The sequence below is a fragment of the Drosophila yakuba genome, chromosome 3R (assembly GCF_016746365.2).
Source record: "Drosophila yakuba strain Tai18E2 chromosome 3R, Prin_Dyak_Tai18E2_2.1, whole genome shotgun sequence".
In the NCBI taxonomy this organism is placed as follows: Eukaryota; Metazoa; Arthropoda; class Insecta; order Diptera; family Drosophilidae; genus Drosophila; species Drosophila yakuba.
In genome coordinates, this window is record NC_052530.2 from 6,682,887 (window position 1) to 6,698,642 (window position 15,756).

The window sequence follows — 15,756 nt, forward strand, 5'->3', positions numbered from 1 at the left end:
GAGAATTTCTATACAATCCACACATTTATAAATATTTCAATTACTCTGCCCAAAAGTATAATTACAGCGAAGCTCTTTTCTCTGCTGCCATCGTAAACTGTCGAGAAAATGTAAACGCTCAAAAATTCTCAGCATTGGAAGGAAATTCTACAAATCCTTGCCATATAAAATATGCAAATCCGACTCACTTAGCTTGCAAAATGTTTCCCCCATAGTAGTTTGCCCCATTTTCTCTGCGAGAATTCTTCCCTGGTGAGATGGCGGAGAAGACACACCTGAAAATAACTCAATGACTGCCACAAATTTGCCATTTTTATGCGTCTCATAAATACTGCCAGCCATCAATGTGCCCGAGGGCTGCTCAAATGCTGTTTGTCCAAGGTTATGGAGGAAAATATGCTGAAGTAGAACGCCAATGCAGGTGAGCGTTGTTGCTGGGGAAATAAAAATAAAGCGAAGGAAAAGCCAGATCGCTTGTGCACATCACGCATACGCACCGTGGCACTTCGTGGACAAACATATGCAAAATCATCGACTCAGTATTTGCATACAAATGTCATACATATACCGCACTGCGGGAGTGTGTTTGTGTGGCAAGTATTTCTGTTGCAATTTCCGGCTACTATAACCGGAAGTGAAGCTGCTCAAAAATTCATGCAACCGTAAAAGGAGCAAAGTGCGCCAATAAGCAGAAGCAGAAGCAAAAGCATGAGGAACCCACGTTCGGCAGTCGGCATTTCGATGGTTGGCATTTCAGTATTTTTTGTTTCGTATCCTTTTTGCAATATTTCTCATCGGCAAAACACTCTTTGCATATTTCCTAGCGTCGTCGTTCTCCGCAATTTACATATAAAATATTTTGTGCGAATTACACACACATTCAGGCATCAAGTGCTGGCATCGCATAAATCGCATTTTATTGATTTATGACAGAATTTTTAATAGTTTGGAAACGGTTCCCGATAAATATATTCTATTTATGCATTATTGCATTTCTTGAATCATAAATTCAATGCCTCGCAATGTCTGCAATGTCTTATGATATATGGGAAAGGGTAGGCAGTGTTTAAAAATGAAACCAAATGCGTATCTTTAAGACTATCCAATGGAATAATCCCTTTTGTTCATATTTATAGAAATGAACGAAACCATTATTCGGCTTTATTTTATTCGAATGTAAAGGAGATTTTTTTCTGCTTTCTGTTTTTGGAATAAATCTCTCGTGTCCGCAGCCCTTTGCCAGTGAAATCAATTCACTTGTGAACAGGGCAGAGCGACAGCCGACGGAAAGTGGAATGTTTGCCATAAGAATTGCTCCGGATCGGGGAATATTTAAATGTTCCACCCTTTTTTCAATTTGAGCCTCAAACAAATCAGAGAAACGGAAATAATTAAATTTTTGGCGCCGGGAAAAATACAATTTTTCGCACGGTTACCAGTGCAGGGCAGGGCAGAAAAAAACCATCGAAAATGCATCGAGTCCTGAAGGTATCGCCTTTTGCCACCAGGACGGATGCGTGTGAAATGCAGCTGATGTGTACAATGATTTTTGCTCCCTCATTCATTAAAAAACAATTAAATGTGCGACACGCGAACTTAATTACACTTTTATGTGGCCAGCTCGGATGACAACAAGCATGCTGCCCATGTCGGCTCCACCGAAGGATTCACCTCCCCAGCAGGATGCTCATCTACCATTTGTGGTTTTTAGTGCGTGCCCGTCGTGGAAAACTCTTCAACTTGAATATTTTATGGCCTTGCAACGGACCACGGACTACGGACCATGGGCTCGTTGGACGCGATTGTCCATGGGCAGGCTTCAAACAATTTGTATAATCAACAATTAAAGAGCGGATCGGCTCGTGGCCGCGCATTAAGTGCGCATTGTCTGGACACCACTCCCCTTCCGTCTGGAGGGAGATTTTCCAATTTGTACTCGCAGCAAATTGCAAAGTTTTGTTTTGCGGTTGTTTCCATCTCGCCAGGACAGCCAGGACAGACGAGCGTGAAAAACAGACAAGACAACGCATTTTCGCATTTTCGGACGGCTGTAAACTTCAATTGCGCGTTAAAAATCACCCCCAGCCCGCGTTCACGTTTTTCCAGTCTTAGCCCATTAAAACATGCCCTGCGCGGCGGATCTCCTTGTTATTAATGGCATTAATTAAAATTTAAATTTGTTACAAACCCGTTTAACGCCGCTCCGTCTGTCACTTGTTTAACATAAATTGCTTGAGATGCTGTCTGAGATTCCCGAAAACTGTAGATTGGCATCCGCTCCATATTTCTGACATTTGGCTATGCCTTGTATGTATTTCCGACAAGTAATTTTTGTGCTTTTGCGAAAATATCAAAAAACATTTGAAGCCGAAATTTCACGCACCAAGCTTTGCATACTAAGCCCATAAAGTGTGCCCATCCAAAAACATTGGGTTATTTCATGCTAAATATATACGTACATCCAATCGTAGCAACACGCGCCGCTCGTAATCATGTCAGATGTCCATGGTGGGCATGGCTCAACATTTCAGGAGCCGAGAACTAAGCCTCACGGCTTTTGGTTTTTGTCAGCGCAAGAAATCCCAAAATTAAATAGAAAATAATTTGATTTATGCTTGTGTGAGGACTACTCGTATAGACCTTTGGCTGATTATCCATTGTTATTTTTGAATATTTACGACCATGGAATGGGCAAATAGCGAGCATTTTCGGTGAAAAGAGTTCAATAACATCTCATTAATCCAGTTAGACATGGGACATCAAGCATAGCGCATACGCACTGTGGGCTGTTTTAGCACAGCATGATTTCTGCTGCTACTTTATTAGACATGTATGCCGGCTTTTCGACGAACAGGACTTCTACTTATACATTTATTTATCGGACATTTATCACGAAATTACTGTAATAACTTGGCGTGCCTGGATTTATGTTGGAAAATTATTTTCAGTTATGTTTCACCTCCTCCCGCTCGACAGAGCTCTCCACGCCGCCTTTCGCTTTCAATTATGTCCTGGATCTTTTGTCCTTCGCCTTCTGCATGGTTTTTCGATGATGGAATCACACAAACTGCGGTCAAATCGCACGCACGCCTGGCTCGGCAACATTTAGCTAACTGATTTGTCGCCATTCATTGGAGTTGTCATTGTTGCTTTCGGGGTGGTTTTCGCTTCTCTTGGCATTTTTGATGATGACAAAGAAGGTTGTGGCTGGCGAGTCTGCTGCTGGAAAGCCGGTTGTTCTTGTTAGCGTTCTGGCCGCCGTCATGTGTGAGATTTCCGGCGCAAGGATTTATGGGACAAAATATATAACAAAGTTTCTGCGTTTAAGCTTGTCACCATTTCGAAGAAGAGTCCTGTGTTTCGGTGCCTGCATCTGCTTTGCTCTTCATTACTAAATATTACTGAAATTAAATATAATGTTTTTCTTTTAAAGAGAAAACGTAGGCAAACAATATTTTAGTTTTTCGCAAATAAATAACTGTATATAATAAATTAAAAATAATTAAAATGAATATTTTCTCTGTCATTCTTTTACTATTCATATTGTATAAGGGAATACCTCATTAAGTGGCATATATAAATAACTTTACCCATTCTGACTTCCACATGCATTATTAGTGTTATTTCATTATTTATACTCCTGAGCAGGTTGTTAGTACCGCTGTTTTTCCCCAATAAGCCATTAAAATGTGGAATAAAAACTCGGCATCCATCGAATAGGAAGTGGCATCGAGGAACCATTACCTGCCCCAATAAAAGCTGAGTGGGTCTGTCGCCATGTGACTACGGTAATAACGATGGCATAAAATTCGTAGAAAAAAATCAAAGCGAAACAAACACGAGAGTTTCGGTTGAGGGGGTTGAATTTGAAAACAAAAAGAGAACGGCACGAAATTGACTTAATTCCCTATTGTTGTTTTGGTTTTTACTCGACGGGTTTTTCTCGATTTTCCGGAGGTGGAGCAAACAGCTGATTCGATTGAAGAGAGAAAGCGAGAGCTTTGAATGCGTTCCACTTCCAGGGCCGCTCTTTCTCTCTCTCCACAGAGAGAACAGAGTAGTACTTTTGGAGCTTAACCCACATTGCCGAGGAGGTCTGAAGCCAGGCCATCGACGAAAGGAATCTTCAGTCGTTGGAATACACTCGTGCGTCGTGGACACAACCTAAAACGTTCTGGCGCCGGAAATTTGCACGCGGCAACGGTACTTGGTCCTTTAGTCCCGTTCTCTCATTCCCGCCGTGCGCGTGTGTTAGTGTGCGCTGATGTGACGGATTGCGGCTGTATGAGTGTTTCGTCGCCAGCTGTAAATGTGAGCAATTGAAAATGTGTTTCAGGCAGAAGTTGTCCTTTTATCTATGCGAAATTAAGGCGAATCGACTAACACATCTACGCTTTGTGTGTGCGTGAAATGTAAATGTATGCCAAGGCTTACGAATTCGCTACCAAGCCGCGTCATCTTCGCCTTTGTCTGCTGCCTTGCGGCATTCCTCCATCCTTATTTATTTTACGCTTTTTCTTTCCTCCCGAACTTTCTGTTGTGTAGGGCATGCGACGAAGAAAAATTGCTAGCAGAATCCTGAAAAAATATATGAAACTTGTATGGGAATACACTATAAAGTTAGCCACGCCGCTCACATTCCACTTAACGGTCATTGACGCTCCCCTTTTTTGGGGGGAAACACGTTGCATGCCCCCGAATTTTCATCGTCGCTGCACGACTTGCATGCAATTAGGCTCTTGTAAGTTTAATCGCCGTGGATGGAATAATTAAGCCAGCCATACGCCAACGACATCATAACCCCTAAAAGTAGGCAAGCCAAAGTTTCAATTGTTGACAGTTTAAGTTGGAATAAGCTAAGACAGGCCCCCAGTTATTACCTACTCCTAGCTAATAATTTAGTCGGAAATTACCTTTACATTTGCTTGTTTTATTCTACTGTTCTGTTTTTATTATTACTCATTTAGCGTATTTTAGTTGATTTTTTAAGCAATATATTTATGTTTTGTCCTAATATTTATTTAGCTTTAGCTACTTTTGTAGTCTATGAATAAATTTATTTAGGTTTTTTGTGTTCATAAATCAGCATTCAGATTTCACTTTTTTTGCATTTAGTTACTGCATTTTAAACTAGTCTTACTTGAAACTTTACATGTTTACTTAACATTCTTTTTCGTCTTTCTCTTAAAATTAAATAATTAGACTTGGCCGATTAATTTGTTGACCAAAAATACAACAGCGGACGGTGTTCAACTAAAAAATAAAATGTCCCCCCGCATCCTAAATAAATGCAAAAACATATGTTGTGAAATATTAATAATCTCGTTTGGACTGTAGCAAATTCTGGCGGAAAGAGAAAGGTGAAATACAAAAATAATACAAAAAATAAAGTATTCCTGTTTATTTAAAGCCTATCAAAAAATTTGAACGTATACATCGAAAGCTCCATTTTTAAATCGCTATAACAAAAAAAAATTAAACAAAATAAAATGTAGCAACGAATAAATTTTTAACAAAGGATCTAACGAAAAACGGAGAGCAACGACAACGAACAAAGGCAAAAAAAATGCTGAATCCCGTGAAAAGTGAAAGCAATTAAAATTCGTTTCAAAACAAGAAATGAATTATTTCTCGGTGCAGGATATATGAAAAATCAACAGAACGGTTTCCCAATACTATATGTGTACCAATAAGTGAGTGCGTGTGCAATTGTGTGAACACCTACAAAAAAAGCGGACACGTCAAATAGAGGAGAAAAAGGATACGAAAGCTTGAAGTAAAAGGACAGCCGAGCAAACCGAAGTCGAGGATTATTTTCGCCAACATTGGAAACAATAAACCTGCCAGCAGTCATAAGAGCAGCAGTAATATACATGGGTGCGTGTATATAAATCTGTGACTTTCATGTGGTAAGTCAAGCAGAAAGAATAGCTCTGCCATAAGCTTAAGTTGTCAATTTCGCAAAGCTGGGATATGCCAAAAATAAATAATCGTGTCCACTTGCCCTGGGAGATCATCGAATGATTTACCCATCACAGCGAAGACTGAGTCCCTACTCAGATCAATCACATTGTTTCCTAATTTACCCGGCGTCAACAAAAATAAAATCAATTCAATGAAGATAAATGAGTTCAAAGTAAAAACCGGGACCCCAAGCGTCTAAATATAAATCCAGGAGCGCAGCATCGCTCGGTTTCCACTTTCACTGGCGATTGGCAGCGGTAATAAGCGATTACAATGTCATGGATCCAAATCCAAGTCGCAACAAGGATGCCACAGTCACGTGCGTTGCGTAAAAGCAGCCACAGGACCTTAATAAGTCGCAGGTGTTGCGTCTCCAAAGATTCTAGGAACTTGGATGCGGCTACGGATAAGAATAGGGCCATCGACTGGCGACGACATCGCACATAATAAGAGCTGGGTGGCGGCCATAATTTACCTCGCTGTCATAAAAAGTTTCAGCTTATTACTCATACGCCCCACGGCCGCAAGCTGATGAGCAAGAATATCATATTAATCATTTCGCCAATGATTGGGATGATTTCCCCTACCCTCTCATCCACTTTTATAGCATGCTTTTTATCGATTTGGATACTTGGCTATGACAGACACGCACATAAAATTGCTCCACAAACACCTGAGTTTCTATTTTTAGCCCAGCTGTTGGGCTCTCCGTTTTGCTACTTGGCCAAAAAAAAGTTTGGGTTTCCTGGAGAGTGCATAAATTAACGCAAATAATTATGCAGATTTTTCCAGTGCGCAAATAAACGACGCCAGACGAAGAAAGACGATCTTCTTTTGAACTTTTGAATATTTTAACGCTCCATAATTAGTCGACGGCCAGGAATCCACTTAAAATTTTCCACCATTCTTTGCTATTTCAGAGTTGAACATTTGCTAAACGAACTTTAAACATTTGTTTTCGCAAACTTCACTTTCCCTTTCACCTTTTTTCAACCCAGAGAATAGCGAGTCTGAATTTAATTTAAAATAAAATTGTATACATTAAAGTTTACGGAATTTACACCAACAGCAATCATCTTATTACCGTATTGAACTTTAAAAAGAGAGGTAGTTTTTATATTATCCATTTATTCCACATTTGGTCTACATTTTTAATTTAGTGAAATTGCTAAAACTTTTTAAATAGCTCATATTTATTCAACACTTGAATAAAATATAATTTAATGAAAATTCCTATATATTTCTCTAATTTTATATATTCTTCATTTAATTTTCCGTAGCTCTTTATTGTATTTAATGTTGTGTTTATTGGAAATGTTCTTTTATTTATTTTACTTTTTATAAATGGGTTAATTATACATTAGACCAAGATGATTGTGCGACAGCACCTGTTAAAGAAGAATAGCCGTTTGATTTAGGCATATATGTATTTGGCGTGATTTATAGTAATTATTAATTACTTAAAGTAAACTAAAGTAAAGCACTCTCTACTTCACGAGCTTGAAACATTTCACAAGCAACCAATTTAAACTAACCTTACTAGTTGGCCGTCATCTTCAAAGGTTCGATGTCCAACTGTGTGGCCAGTTCTTCCAGAACAGACAGAGTACAGGGAGTCATTGTGAGTCCTCCCTGTTCGTCGACCATCTTCATGTGCTGTAGCTCCTTGTCACCCGGCACCATCGCTGGCTTTCCCACCTTGCTGGGCATGGCTAGTCTCAACAGGCGGTGGAAATCGGCCAATCTGTCCTCGAAGGAGGGACAAAAACGCATCGGATCGATGGCCACATAAACTTGGCCCAGATTCGCTGGAGCATTTTCCGTACTATAGACCCCACGACGCTGGATTTGATTTGCATATCGAGCACCTGTCATCACACCGCACAGAATATCCACTGCGGCAGCCATGCCAAAACCCTTGTGCTCCGGCTGAAAGGCTCGGATTCTTTGGGCCCTCAAGGCCTCCTCTGTTGAGGTAGTCTCCTTGCCATTCCTATCAAAAGCCACTAATTTGGGCACTTCATTTGACCACCCATTGCAATAGGATAGCTCCAGTTCATCCACCGAACAGGCAGACATACCAAAATCAGCCAGAAATTTTTCGTGGACACCGGAAGCGGCACAGGCAATTGGATTTTCCCCCAAGATGGGTTCGATTCCACCAGCAGGTACCAGAGTTGGAGCACCGTTCGTCATGCATAGACCAATCATTCGCTGTTCCAGCGCTTGACAGGCATACCAGGAGGCAAATCCAATGCAGTTTGAACTGCGAGCCGAAACCCAGCCGATGCCTACTTCCCGGGCCTTTTGAAGGGCCAGATCCATGCAAAAGTTGGCCACTACGGGTCCAGGTGCATTGTGCCCATCCACTAAGGCGATGGCTTTCTTTTCGGACACGACTCCCGGTGTGGCGTTACCCGCTACAGTACAATTCAGAAGGTCTGCCGCAATTGAGGGCAATCTATGGATGCCCATAGAACGCTGACCCATATAATCCGCGGCAATCAAAGCATCGGCCATCTCGCTGGCCGCCTGTTTGGGCACCTGCATGGCTGAGAACACCTGGCTAACAAATCTCTGGGCCTCCAGGACATCCACCAGCCCGCTGGAATCCTTCATCCGTTTCGCATCCTCAGAGCCTCCTGGTTGCTTCTGCCCGCCACACATCAGCAGCACCCTCTTGATATTATGCCACAACATGTCAGATCCAGCTGTTATATTTTTAGGGACTTCCTCCGTATGGTCTATCCGGATAGTGGACTCGTTGATGCACTTACGCTCATTTCCCGTGGCTTTGACCCCTTTATTCAATTTGGGTGCTGCCAAGTTGTTTGGCGTTTTACTACTGGGCACAAGCTTTTCAGTGGACAACTTAAGGCGCACCTTTCGAAGCGCATCGAGAAAGTTGACTACCACCCTCATTTTCTCAGCGTTTGGCTATATGAGTATTACTTATTTTCTAAAAATATGTTTCTGTGGAGTTTGTAGTATTTGTCTAAGGTATAATGAGTTCTAAAATATGTAAAAGTATTCAAATGTTATCCCTTATTTATACGATCCAAAAACTTGCGAAAAACATATTTCATTGTAATCATAAATTGTAATTGACTTTATGTAAATGTAAATTAAATAAAACACAAAACTCTACTGTTAATTGCCTTTGTTTTCAAAGAATTTGTTTCTGTCTCCTCGTATACCTGTTATAAAATTTCATCTTCTGCTTGTATTAATTTATATACAACAATGTACTTGTACATGTAGACAAACATGTAATAAATATTAGTGGATATGTAAAGATATGTATAAGGAACATTTGCAAACAAGCTCCCTGAGCATTCCATTGCTTCCCAACGGGTAGCTCTTGGTAACTGCTCACATTTCACATATGAGGTATACAAAATATACATTTTTTACAAATAAGTATACATATCCAAATGAGCTACTTTCGCATGCACCACTCGCTGTGCGTACTTGAATTGTCAGCGCAGAAACAACGAAATATCAGGACACAAATAAGCAGGGTAAAGTCGAAAAGGGAAAACAAATGCGATGGATGTAAAAGCTTAAAAGTGCACACAAATTGCACTGCTCCAGTTAAGGATGTGTAAAGTAACCTTGAGGTCTGCAAACACCAAGCAGATACAGATATACTTTAACGGTACAAGATGAAAATTCAGTGTTCATGGGATGTGGAAAATGTGACGGTGACCTTGTTTATTCATATGTCCGCCAACTCGTTGAAAATAAAAATAAAACAGCACTTTAATTTAACACGTCCTCCTTTTTTGTATGTAGCTAATGGTTTAATATGGATTGTAAATAAAGTTCGCTTGAATTTCATATTCATGATAATAAATGACCAATTAGTTTTCATGGCTATCGGTAAAAAATATGATTGAATTAGTCAACAGCTGGGATCTGAATTTATAAACCAAACAAAGAGCTTTTTTAATAGCCAAATGGTACTCTAGTTTGCTTTTTATCAGGCTAGCATCTCTACATTATTAAATAATGCATATTACCCTATTAATTGGATACACATGTACATTATTGATACGGAAATCACATGCAAAAATGTCTACATTGTTTTATTTACAGTAATTGCAGAAACCGATTATTTAATCTGCTCAAGTCTATTTGTTTACAGAACAATTCATTTTTGAGCTTGGCATGGAAATAGTGCAATACAAAGAAATCTGGCATGTCTTAAAGTAAAAAAATTATAGCATTTTCTAAGAATTGTAAATATTCAAACTGCCAACACCATGTTATACAAATAAATAGATTTAATGAACGAATGAACGCACAGATCTCAGGAACTACAAAATCTACAAAATTGAGACTAAGCATACAGACTCCAGGGACATAGACGCAGCTCAAGTCTGTCGATTCAAGTTGCCACGCCCACTCGAACGCCCACAAACCGCCTGAAACTGCCACGCCCACACTTTTGAAAAATGTTTTGATATTTTTTCATTTTTGTAATAGTCTTGTAAATTTCTATCGATTTGCCAAAAAACTTTTGTCCACCCCACGTTCTTTCTTGTTTTTTATTGTACACGGCTATTAAAAAAATGTGTTTTAAACGACATTCAAATCAAATATTTCTCAATAATATATTTTAGTTAATAACAACACCAAATATGGGTAATTAACCAAATAATGGTATGTTACATTACATTTTCCAGATCAGGATGAAATCCAGTCAGCCGGCAGCTAGTCTCGTCATCCCAGCCAAGCAGCACAGATAGTCACATCGAAATAGGTGAAGACAGTTCAACAACAGCTCGCTCAGGTCATACAACTTGATGCTCCACTGTGCCAGGATGGGGGAAAACCAGCTGCTGCTGTTGCTGCGGCTCCTGCTGCTTCCTACAGTCCTCTTTGGCTGTATGGACTGTTCCGGGGCCTCCACGGCGGACATCTACAAGGGCGCCCGGCTGGGCCACCGCATCGTCCAAACGCGCTACGGCCGGCTGCACGGACTCATCCTGCCGCTGGACAGCTTCCGCTTCCTGCGATCCGTGGAGGTCTTCTTGGGCGTGCCATATGCAACGCCACCCACCAAACAAAATCGGTACGAGCTTTTTAAGTGACCTTGTGTAAAGGCATAATTAAATATTTAAATTTTTGTTACAAAACTCAAGAACTTAAAAAGACGAATACTGAATTAGAAGCCCATACCCCTATAACAAACCAGTTGAAATAAGTTCAGTATTATTACTATATTTACCAAGATCAATTAAAAAAGGCATAATCTCAGTTTACATTTTTAAAGTTAGTTTATCTATTTGTGCCTAGGATGAGTGTTTTTATCCCCCATTTATTTCATATTTCAGCTGTGCTTTATCAATAGCTTTCTATTTTCATTCACATTTTATAAAGTCAAAGCACTCACTCTTTTATCCAGGTTTAGTCCCACGAGAGCACCAGCGCCTTGGGACGGCATTCGGATATCGGATAAATACAGTCCCGTGTGTCCGCAGCGATTGCCCAACATCCAAAATGAAACGGCGGCTCTGGAGAAGATGCCCAAGGGTCGCCTGGAGTACTTGAAGAGATTGCTGCCCTTCCTGGAAAACCAGTCAGAGGACTGCCTGTACCTAAATGTGTTCTCGCCGGTCAATGGTAAGAGCTGAAAATATACTTTAAGAATCTAGTGCCTATGCTGGAAAAACGGCCACAAGCATGGCCAGCCATAATTGAAGCACAAAAAGCTGCACATAAATCTCATTTAAATTCAATTAATTAAGATTAATCGTACGCCACGTAATGCCAATAATTTCTACGCAAAAGAAAAGCTAGAGCTCACGTAACCACTGCGCAAACCTTATCGCAAGAGCCACCCCACTAAGCTCACAATCCCTGGACGAGCCGGATCCGGGGGAATCGCTAATCTGAAGCGATTCCACCGCCGGAGTGCTGGCAAAATCCGCTTTGCACGCAAACGGAAACGTTTAATGGGTCATGAGCGCTCTCGGGCACTTGGCGGTGTGTTGAAAGGGAAAAACGCGCTATCACAAGTCTCAAAAAATCTCAAAACACGAAAAATAAGGAAAAACAACAGGGCTAATATATTTGTATCTTGATTGCAACACGACTGACACAACGTTTTGTTCACTCCTTTTTCGTATTTTAACAGCCGGGGCCAATGAGAAGAAGTTGCCGGTGATTGTGTTCATACACGGCGAGTCCTTCGAGTGGAGCAGCGGAAATCCTTACGACGGCAGTGTCCTGGCGAGCTACGGAGAAGTTGTGGTGGTGACACTCAACTACCGGCTGGGAATATTGGGTAATGAAATATGTATAAATATCCCTTAAATGCCAACACGAAATCAATTTTTTTATTTTCCTTACAAGTTGCTAAAATGGGCTCTGGTTCTTGCTATATATTTAATATGTAACACTTCGAATTATTCGGCAGGTTTCCTCAACGCCAATCCCAATCCACATGCCCATGCGAGGGTGGCAAACTACGGGCTCATGGACCAGATGGCCGCTCTGCACTGGATCCAGCAGAATATTCAAAAGTTTGGCGGAGATCCCAATTCGGTGACGTTGGCGGGTCACGGAACTGGTGCAGCCTGTATTAATTACCTGATGACCTCGCCTACGATGGTCCGTGGGCTCTTCCATCGGGCTATTCTTATGTCCGGCTCGGCGTACTCGTCCTGGGCTCTTGTCGAGGATCCAGTACTGTTCGCCATCAAGCTGGCCAAGGAGGTGAATTGCACCATTCCCGACGACATCAATCGGCACCACGAACAGATTGTGGATTGTCTAAGGGATGTGCCTCTGGAGGACCTCTACATCGCCGACATTCAGGCTCCCAATTTTCTCACATCTTTCGGACCTTCGGTGAGTCTAAAATGAATACAGCTAAAGCATTTTTAGGAAATGGTAAAAGTTAATTTAACGTGGATTAAAACTGTTACTATTTCAAGCAAATTTATGATATACTTTGAATTCAGAGTCAAGTAATTACGAAAAACCTACAATTTAAAAAAAGAATTTAAAGCCATTTAAGGCAAAGAGTTAGTCCACTCAGGGCACTCATTTGAAGTCATTGATTTCGCTTTTTGTGGTACTTGCTCGCTTTGTTCGGTCCTCGCTTCAATGGACTTTATTACTCACTTACGCACCCCACTCCTCGTCCTTGGAGCACCACGACTCCTGTCACTTACTTGCGATTCCTTTGCCCTTCTCGATTTCAATTTAGGTTGATGGCGTTGTCATACGACCCGGACATTCCAATCTCGATATCGATGATTTAATGGCGCGCAACTCGAGGCGCTCGTCAGCGGACTCCGGCTTCCAGTCGTCCGCCGGGGGTGGTGGCGGTCAAGGAGGCGGTGCTGGCGGTGGAGGAGGCGGTGGCTCCGGATCGGCGTTCGGCGGTGGATATTTCGGCGGCGGCGGGGCGGGAGCGATGAACATGGGCGGTCACTATGACGTCCTGTTTGGCGTCGTTACGGGCGAATCGATTTGGCGCTTCAGTGCCCACGATATACAAAATGGTTTCGAGGGCGAGAGACGCGATAAAATTATCCGCACCTACGTCCGCAACGCCTACAATTATCACCTCAATGAGATTTTCTATACGGTGAGTAATTTTCCTTATACTATTGAAATATAAATCTATATTGGGAATGCGATGTCTGCGAGTTTAGCTATAAATTTTGTTATTCAGATTCTTTTCCCCCCCTCCTAATGACGTTATATGGTCTGCTTGCCTACCCTGATGGTAGCTTAATTATTGCCTTTATCTGGCCATTTACTTTTTAACTTAAAAGTTTGCGAGTGGAAACTTTATAAACAGTTGGCGCTTGAAAGAAATGTGGTTCGCCCCAGTGAATCATCTATTTTCTTGCCATTTGACTGGAGTCAGGGCTGATTATGCAAATTTAATCCAACTCACCCATTTTATGCAACACATTTAAAAAACGAACATTTTATTATTTCTTTCGAAATTGTTCCCATTTAATGTATAATGATTAGAAACAAAGCGTATACAAGCTATATGTTTAAAATTATTTAATTGATTGTTTATGGTATATTCCTATAATATATATAAATAACATAATTCCTATTTTTTAATACTCCACAATCAACTTTGACTCTATACTGTTAATATGATTAAAATACTCCTTTGAAGGTGGCAGAATAGTTAATGATTTCCCTAGGGTAATTGGCTGAAAGCAAACACTTTTAGAGCCAAGGCACAAATAGCAACAACGGTGGCAACTGAAAAAAAAAAACTTTTTAAAAGTTGGTACTCTGCTCGGTTTAAGTGTGTGCGAGTGTAACTAATTTCACGTTTGGGTATATGGGTAACATTCGCCACTCAAACAGATACACTTGCATGCATACATAAATACAGTTGCGAAAAAAATAATAGCACCACCATACCTTTTTTTGTTATTGATCAAATAAATTAAGGTTGAGGTACCGATAGAACCAAATACTGATTTTTCGCATAATGCTAGATATTTTTCCCATCCAAAAATTAAAAAAAAAATTTGAATTGTTTATACCTTAATTTTTTATAATTTTTTTTGGGCGGCAAGGTCTAAAATGAGGCGAAAAAAAAAATAGCACCACTATCAATTTTTTCAAATAATCAATAATTATCGAAGGATTGCTTTGGTAAAAAGCATGTGGTTATTAAACTTGACACTTAATCTATTATTTCGAAAATGATTTTTAAAAAATTTCCTTTAAAAAATCATTAAAATGGGACGTGGAAAGCACTGCACTGAAGAAAAACGTGACTTAATCAAAAAACTCATTTCTGAAGGAAAATCTTTTAGAAATATTGGCCAAATCCTTCAATGCTCAAACAAAATTATAGGAAATGTAATCACCTACAACGAGAATCCCGAAAAACGTGGGAAAAAACAATCATTGGGCACCCATCTCTTCAAAAGGCTAGTGCCCGAGAGCAAGAAGGATCCATTTAAAGCTCCTACCGAACTGAAAAAGGATCTCAACATATCCGCAACAGTGCAAACAGTTCACACATGTCTAAGGGAACATAGTTTAAAAGGCTGTAGTCCAAGGAAAGGTCCTTTTTTTAAATGGGAGACACATACCCAAGCGCATTAAGTTCGTCAAGGAACATTTAAATTGGCCATGCGAAAGATGGACGAACTTTTTATTGTCAGATGAGAGCAAGGTGGTTTTTTTTGGTGGCAATGGATCTTGATCGAATGTAAGGCGCCCTAGGAACACCGAATATAAGCCAAACGACACAGTAGAAGCAATTAAACACGGCGGATCCAGTGTAATGGTATGGGCATGTTTTTCTTACTATGGAGTTGGACCAATACATTGGATAAAACCATAATGGATAAGCATGTGTATGTGGATATTTTGGAAACGGTTATGCTACCCTTTGCTGAATATGATATGCCGCTAAAATAGGTCTTCCAACAAGACAATGACCCCAGCATACCAGCAGGAAAGCCAAGGAATGGTTCCAAAATAGATCAGTTCATGTTCTGGAGTGGCCTGCGCAGTCGCCAGACCTCAATCCCATTGAAAACCTTTGGTCGAATATTAAAAAGGCAGTTGCAGCTTTTAAGCCAACTAATAACGAAAGCCTATGGACCGTAATTAAGGAGTCCTGGAGAAATATAACCCCAAAACGGTGCCAGGACATGGTTGACTCCATGCCAAAGCGTTGCGCAGCTGTTATTGCTAATAAGGGATACACTACCAAACACTAAATTAATGGGATCGGCGTAGTTTTAATATACAATCACTTGTTATTAATGAATTTGTTACTGTTAA

At 40.6% G+C, this 15,756-nt stretch overlaps 2 protein-coding genes and 1 long non-coding RNA gene across 10 annotated transcripts in view; 1 reads left to right on the top strand and 2 right to left on the bottom strand.

Moving 5' to 3' along the window:
- Positions 1 to 1,538: 1,538 nt before the first annotated feature.
- On the bottom strand, positions 1,539 to 3,903 carry LOC26534745. Its single transcript, XR_001453708.3, has 3 exons — positions 3,591 to 3,903; positions 2,189 to 3,401; positions 1,539 to 2,128 (listed from the first exon to the last, which is right to left on the bottom strand). It is a non-coding gene; the product is annotated as an uncharacterized LOC26534745 (long non-coding RNA).
- A 226-nt stretch (positions 3,904 to 4,129) lies between these two features.
- LOC6539845 (neuroligin-1) overlaps positions 4,130 to 15,756 on the top strand; it is a 45,112-nt gene continuing 33,485 nt past the window's right edge. For 3 of the 8 annotated variants that reach the window (XM_039375346.1, XM_039375345.1, XM_039375344.1), the window contains exons 1-6: positions 5,203 to 5,909; positions 10,653 to 11,041; positions 11,375 to 11,592; positions 12,107 to 12,256; positions 12,389 to 12,822; positions 13,184 to 13,567. In XM_039375346.1, the coding sequence (XP_039231280.1) occupies positions 10,773 to 11,041; positions 11,375 to 11,592; positions 12,107 to 12,256; positions 12,389 to 12,822; positions 13,184 to 13,567 (1,455 nt within the window). In that variant the 5' untranslated portion in view covers positions 5,203 to 5,909; positions 10,653 to 10,772. Of the gene's footprint in view, positions 4,312 to 5,202; positions 5,910 to 10,652; positions 11,042 to 11,374; positions 11,593 to 12,106; positions 12,257 to 12,388; positions 12,823 to 13,183; positions 13,568 to 15,756 lie in introns of those variants that run through there. The other 5 variants (XM_039375339.1, XM_039375340.1, XM_039375341.1 and 2 more) reach the window with 5 other exon arrangements.
- On the bottom strand, positions 7,373 to 8,975 carry LOC6539847 (uncharacterized oxidoreductase YjmC). Its single transcript, XM_002086692.3, has one exon. The coding sequence runs from the start codon at positions 8,884 to 8,886 to the stop codon at positions 7,504 to 7,506; it is 1,383 nt and encodes a 460-aa protein (XP_002086728.1). The 5' UTR covers positions 8,887 to 8,975; the 3' UTR covers positions 7,373 to 7,503.

Bases quoted from the DNA above. Each gene is read 5' to 3' on its own strand.
- LOC6539847 (XM_002086692.3), bottom strand. From the start codon at position 8,886: ATGAGGGTGGTAGTCAACTTTCTCGATGCGCTTCGAAAGGTGCGCCTT.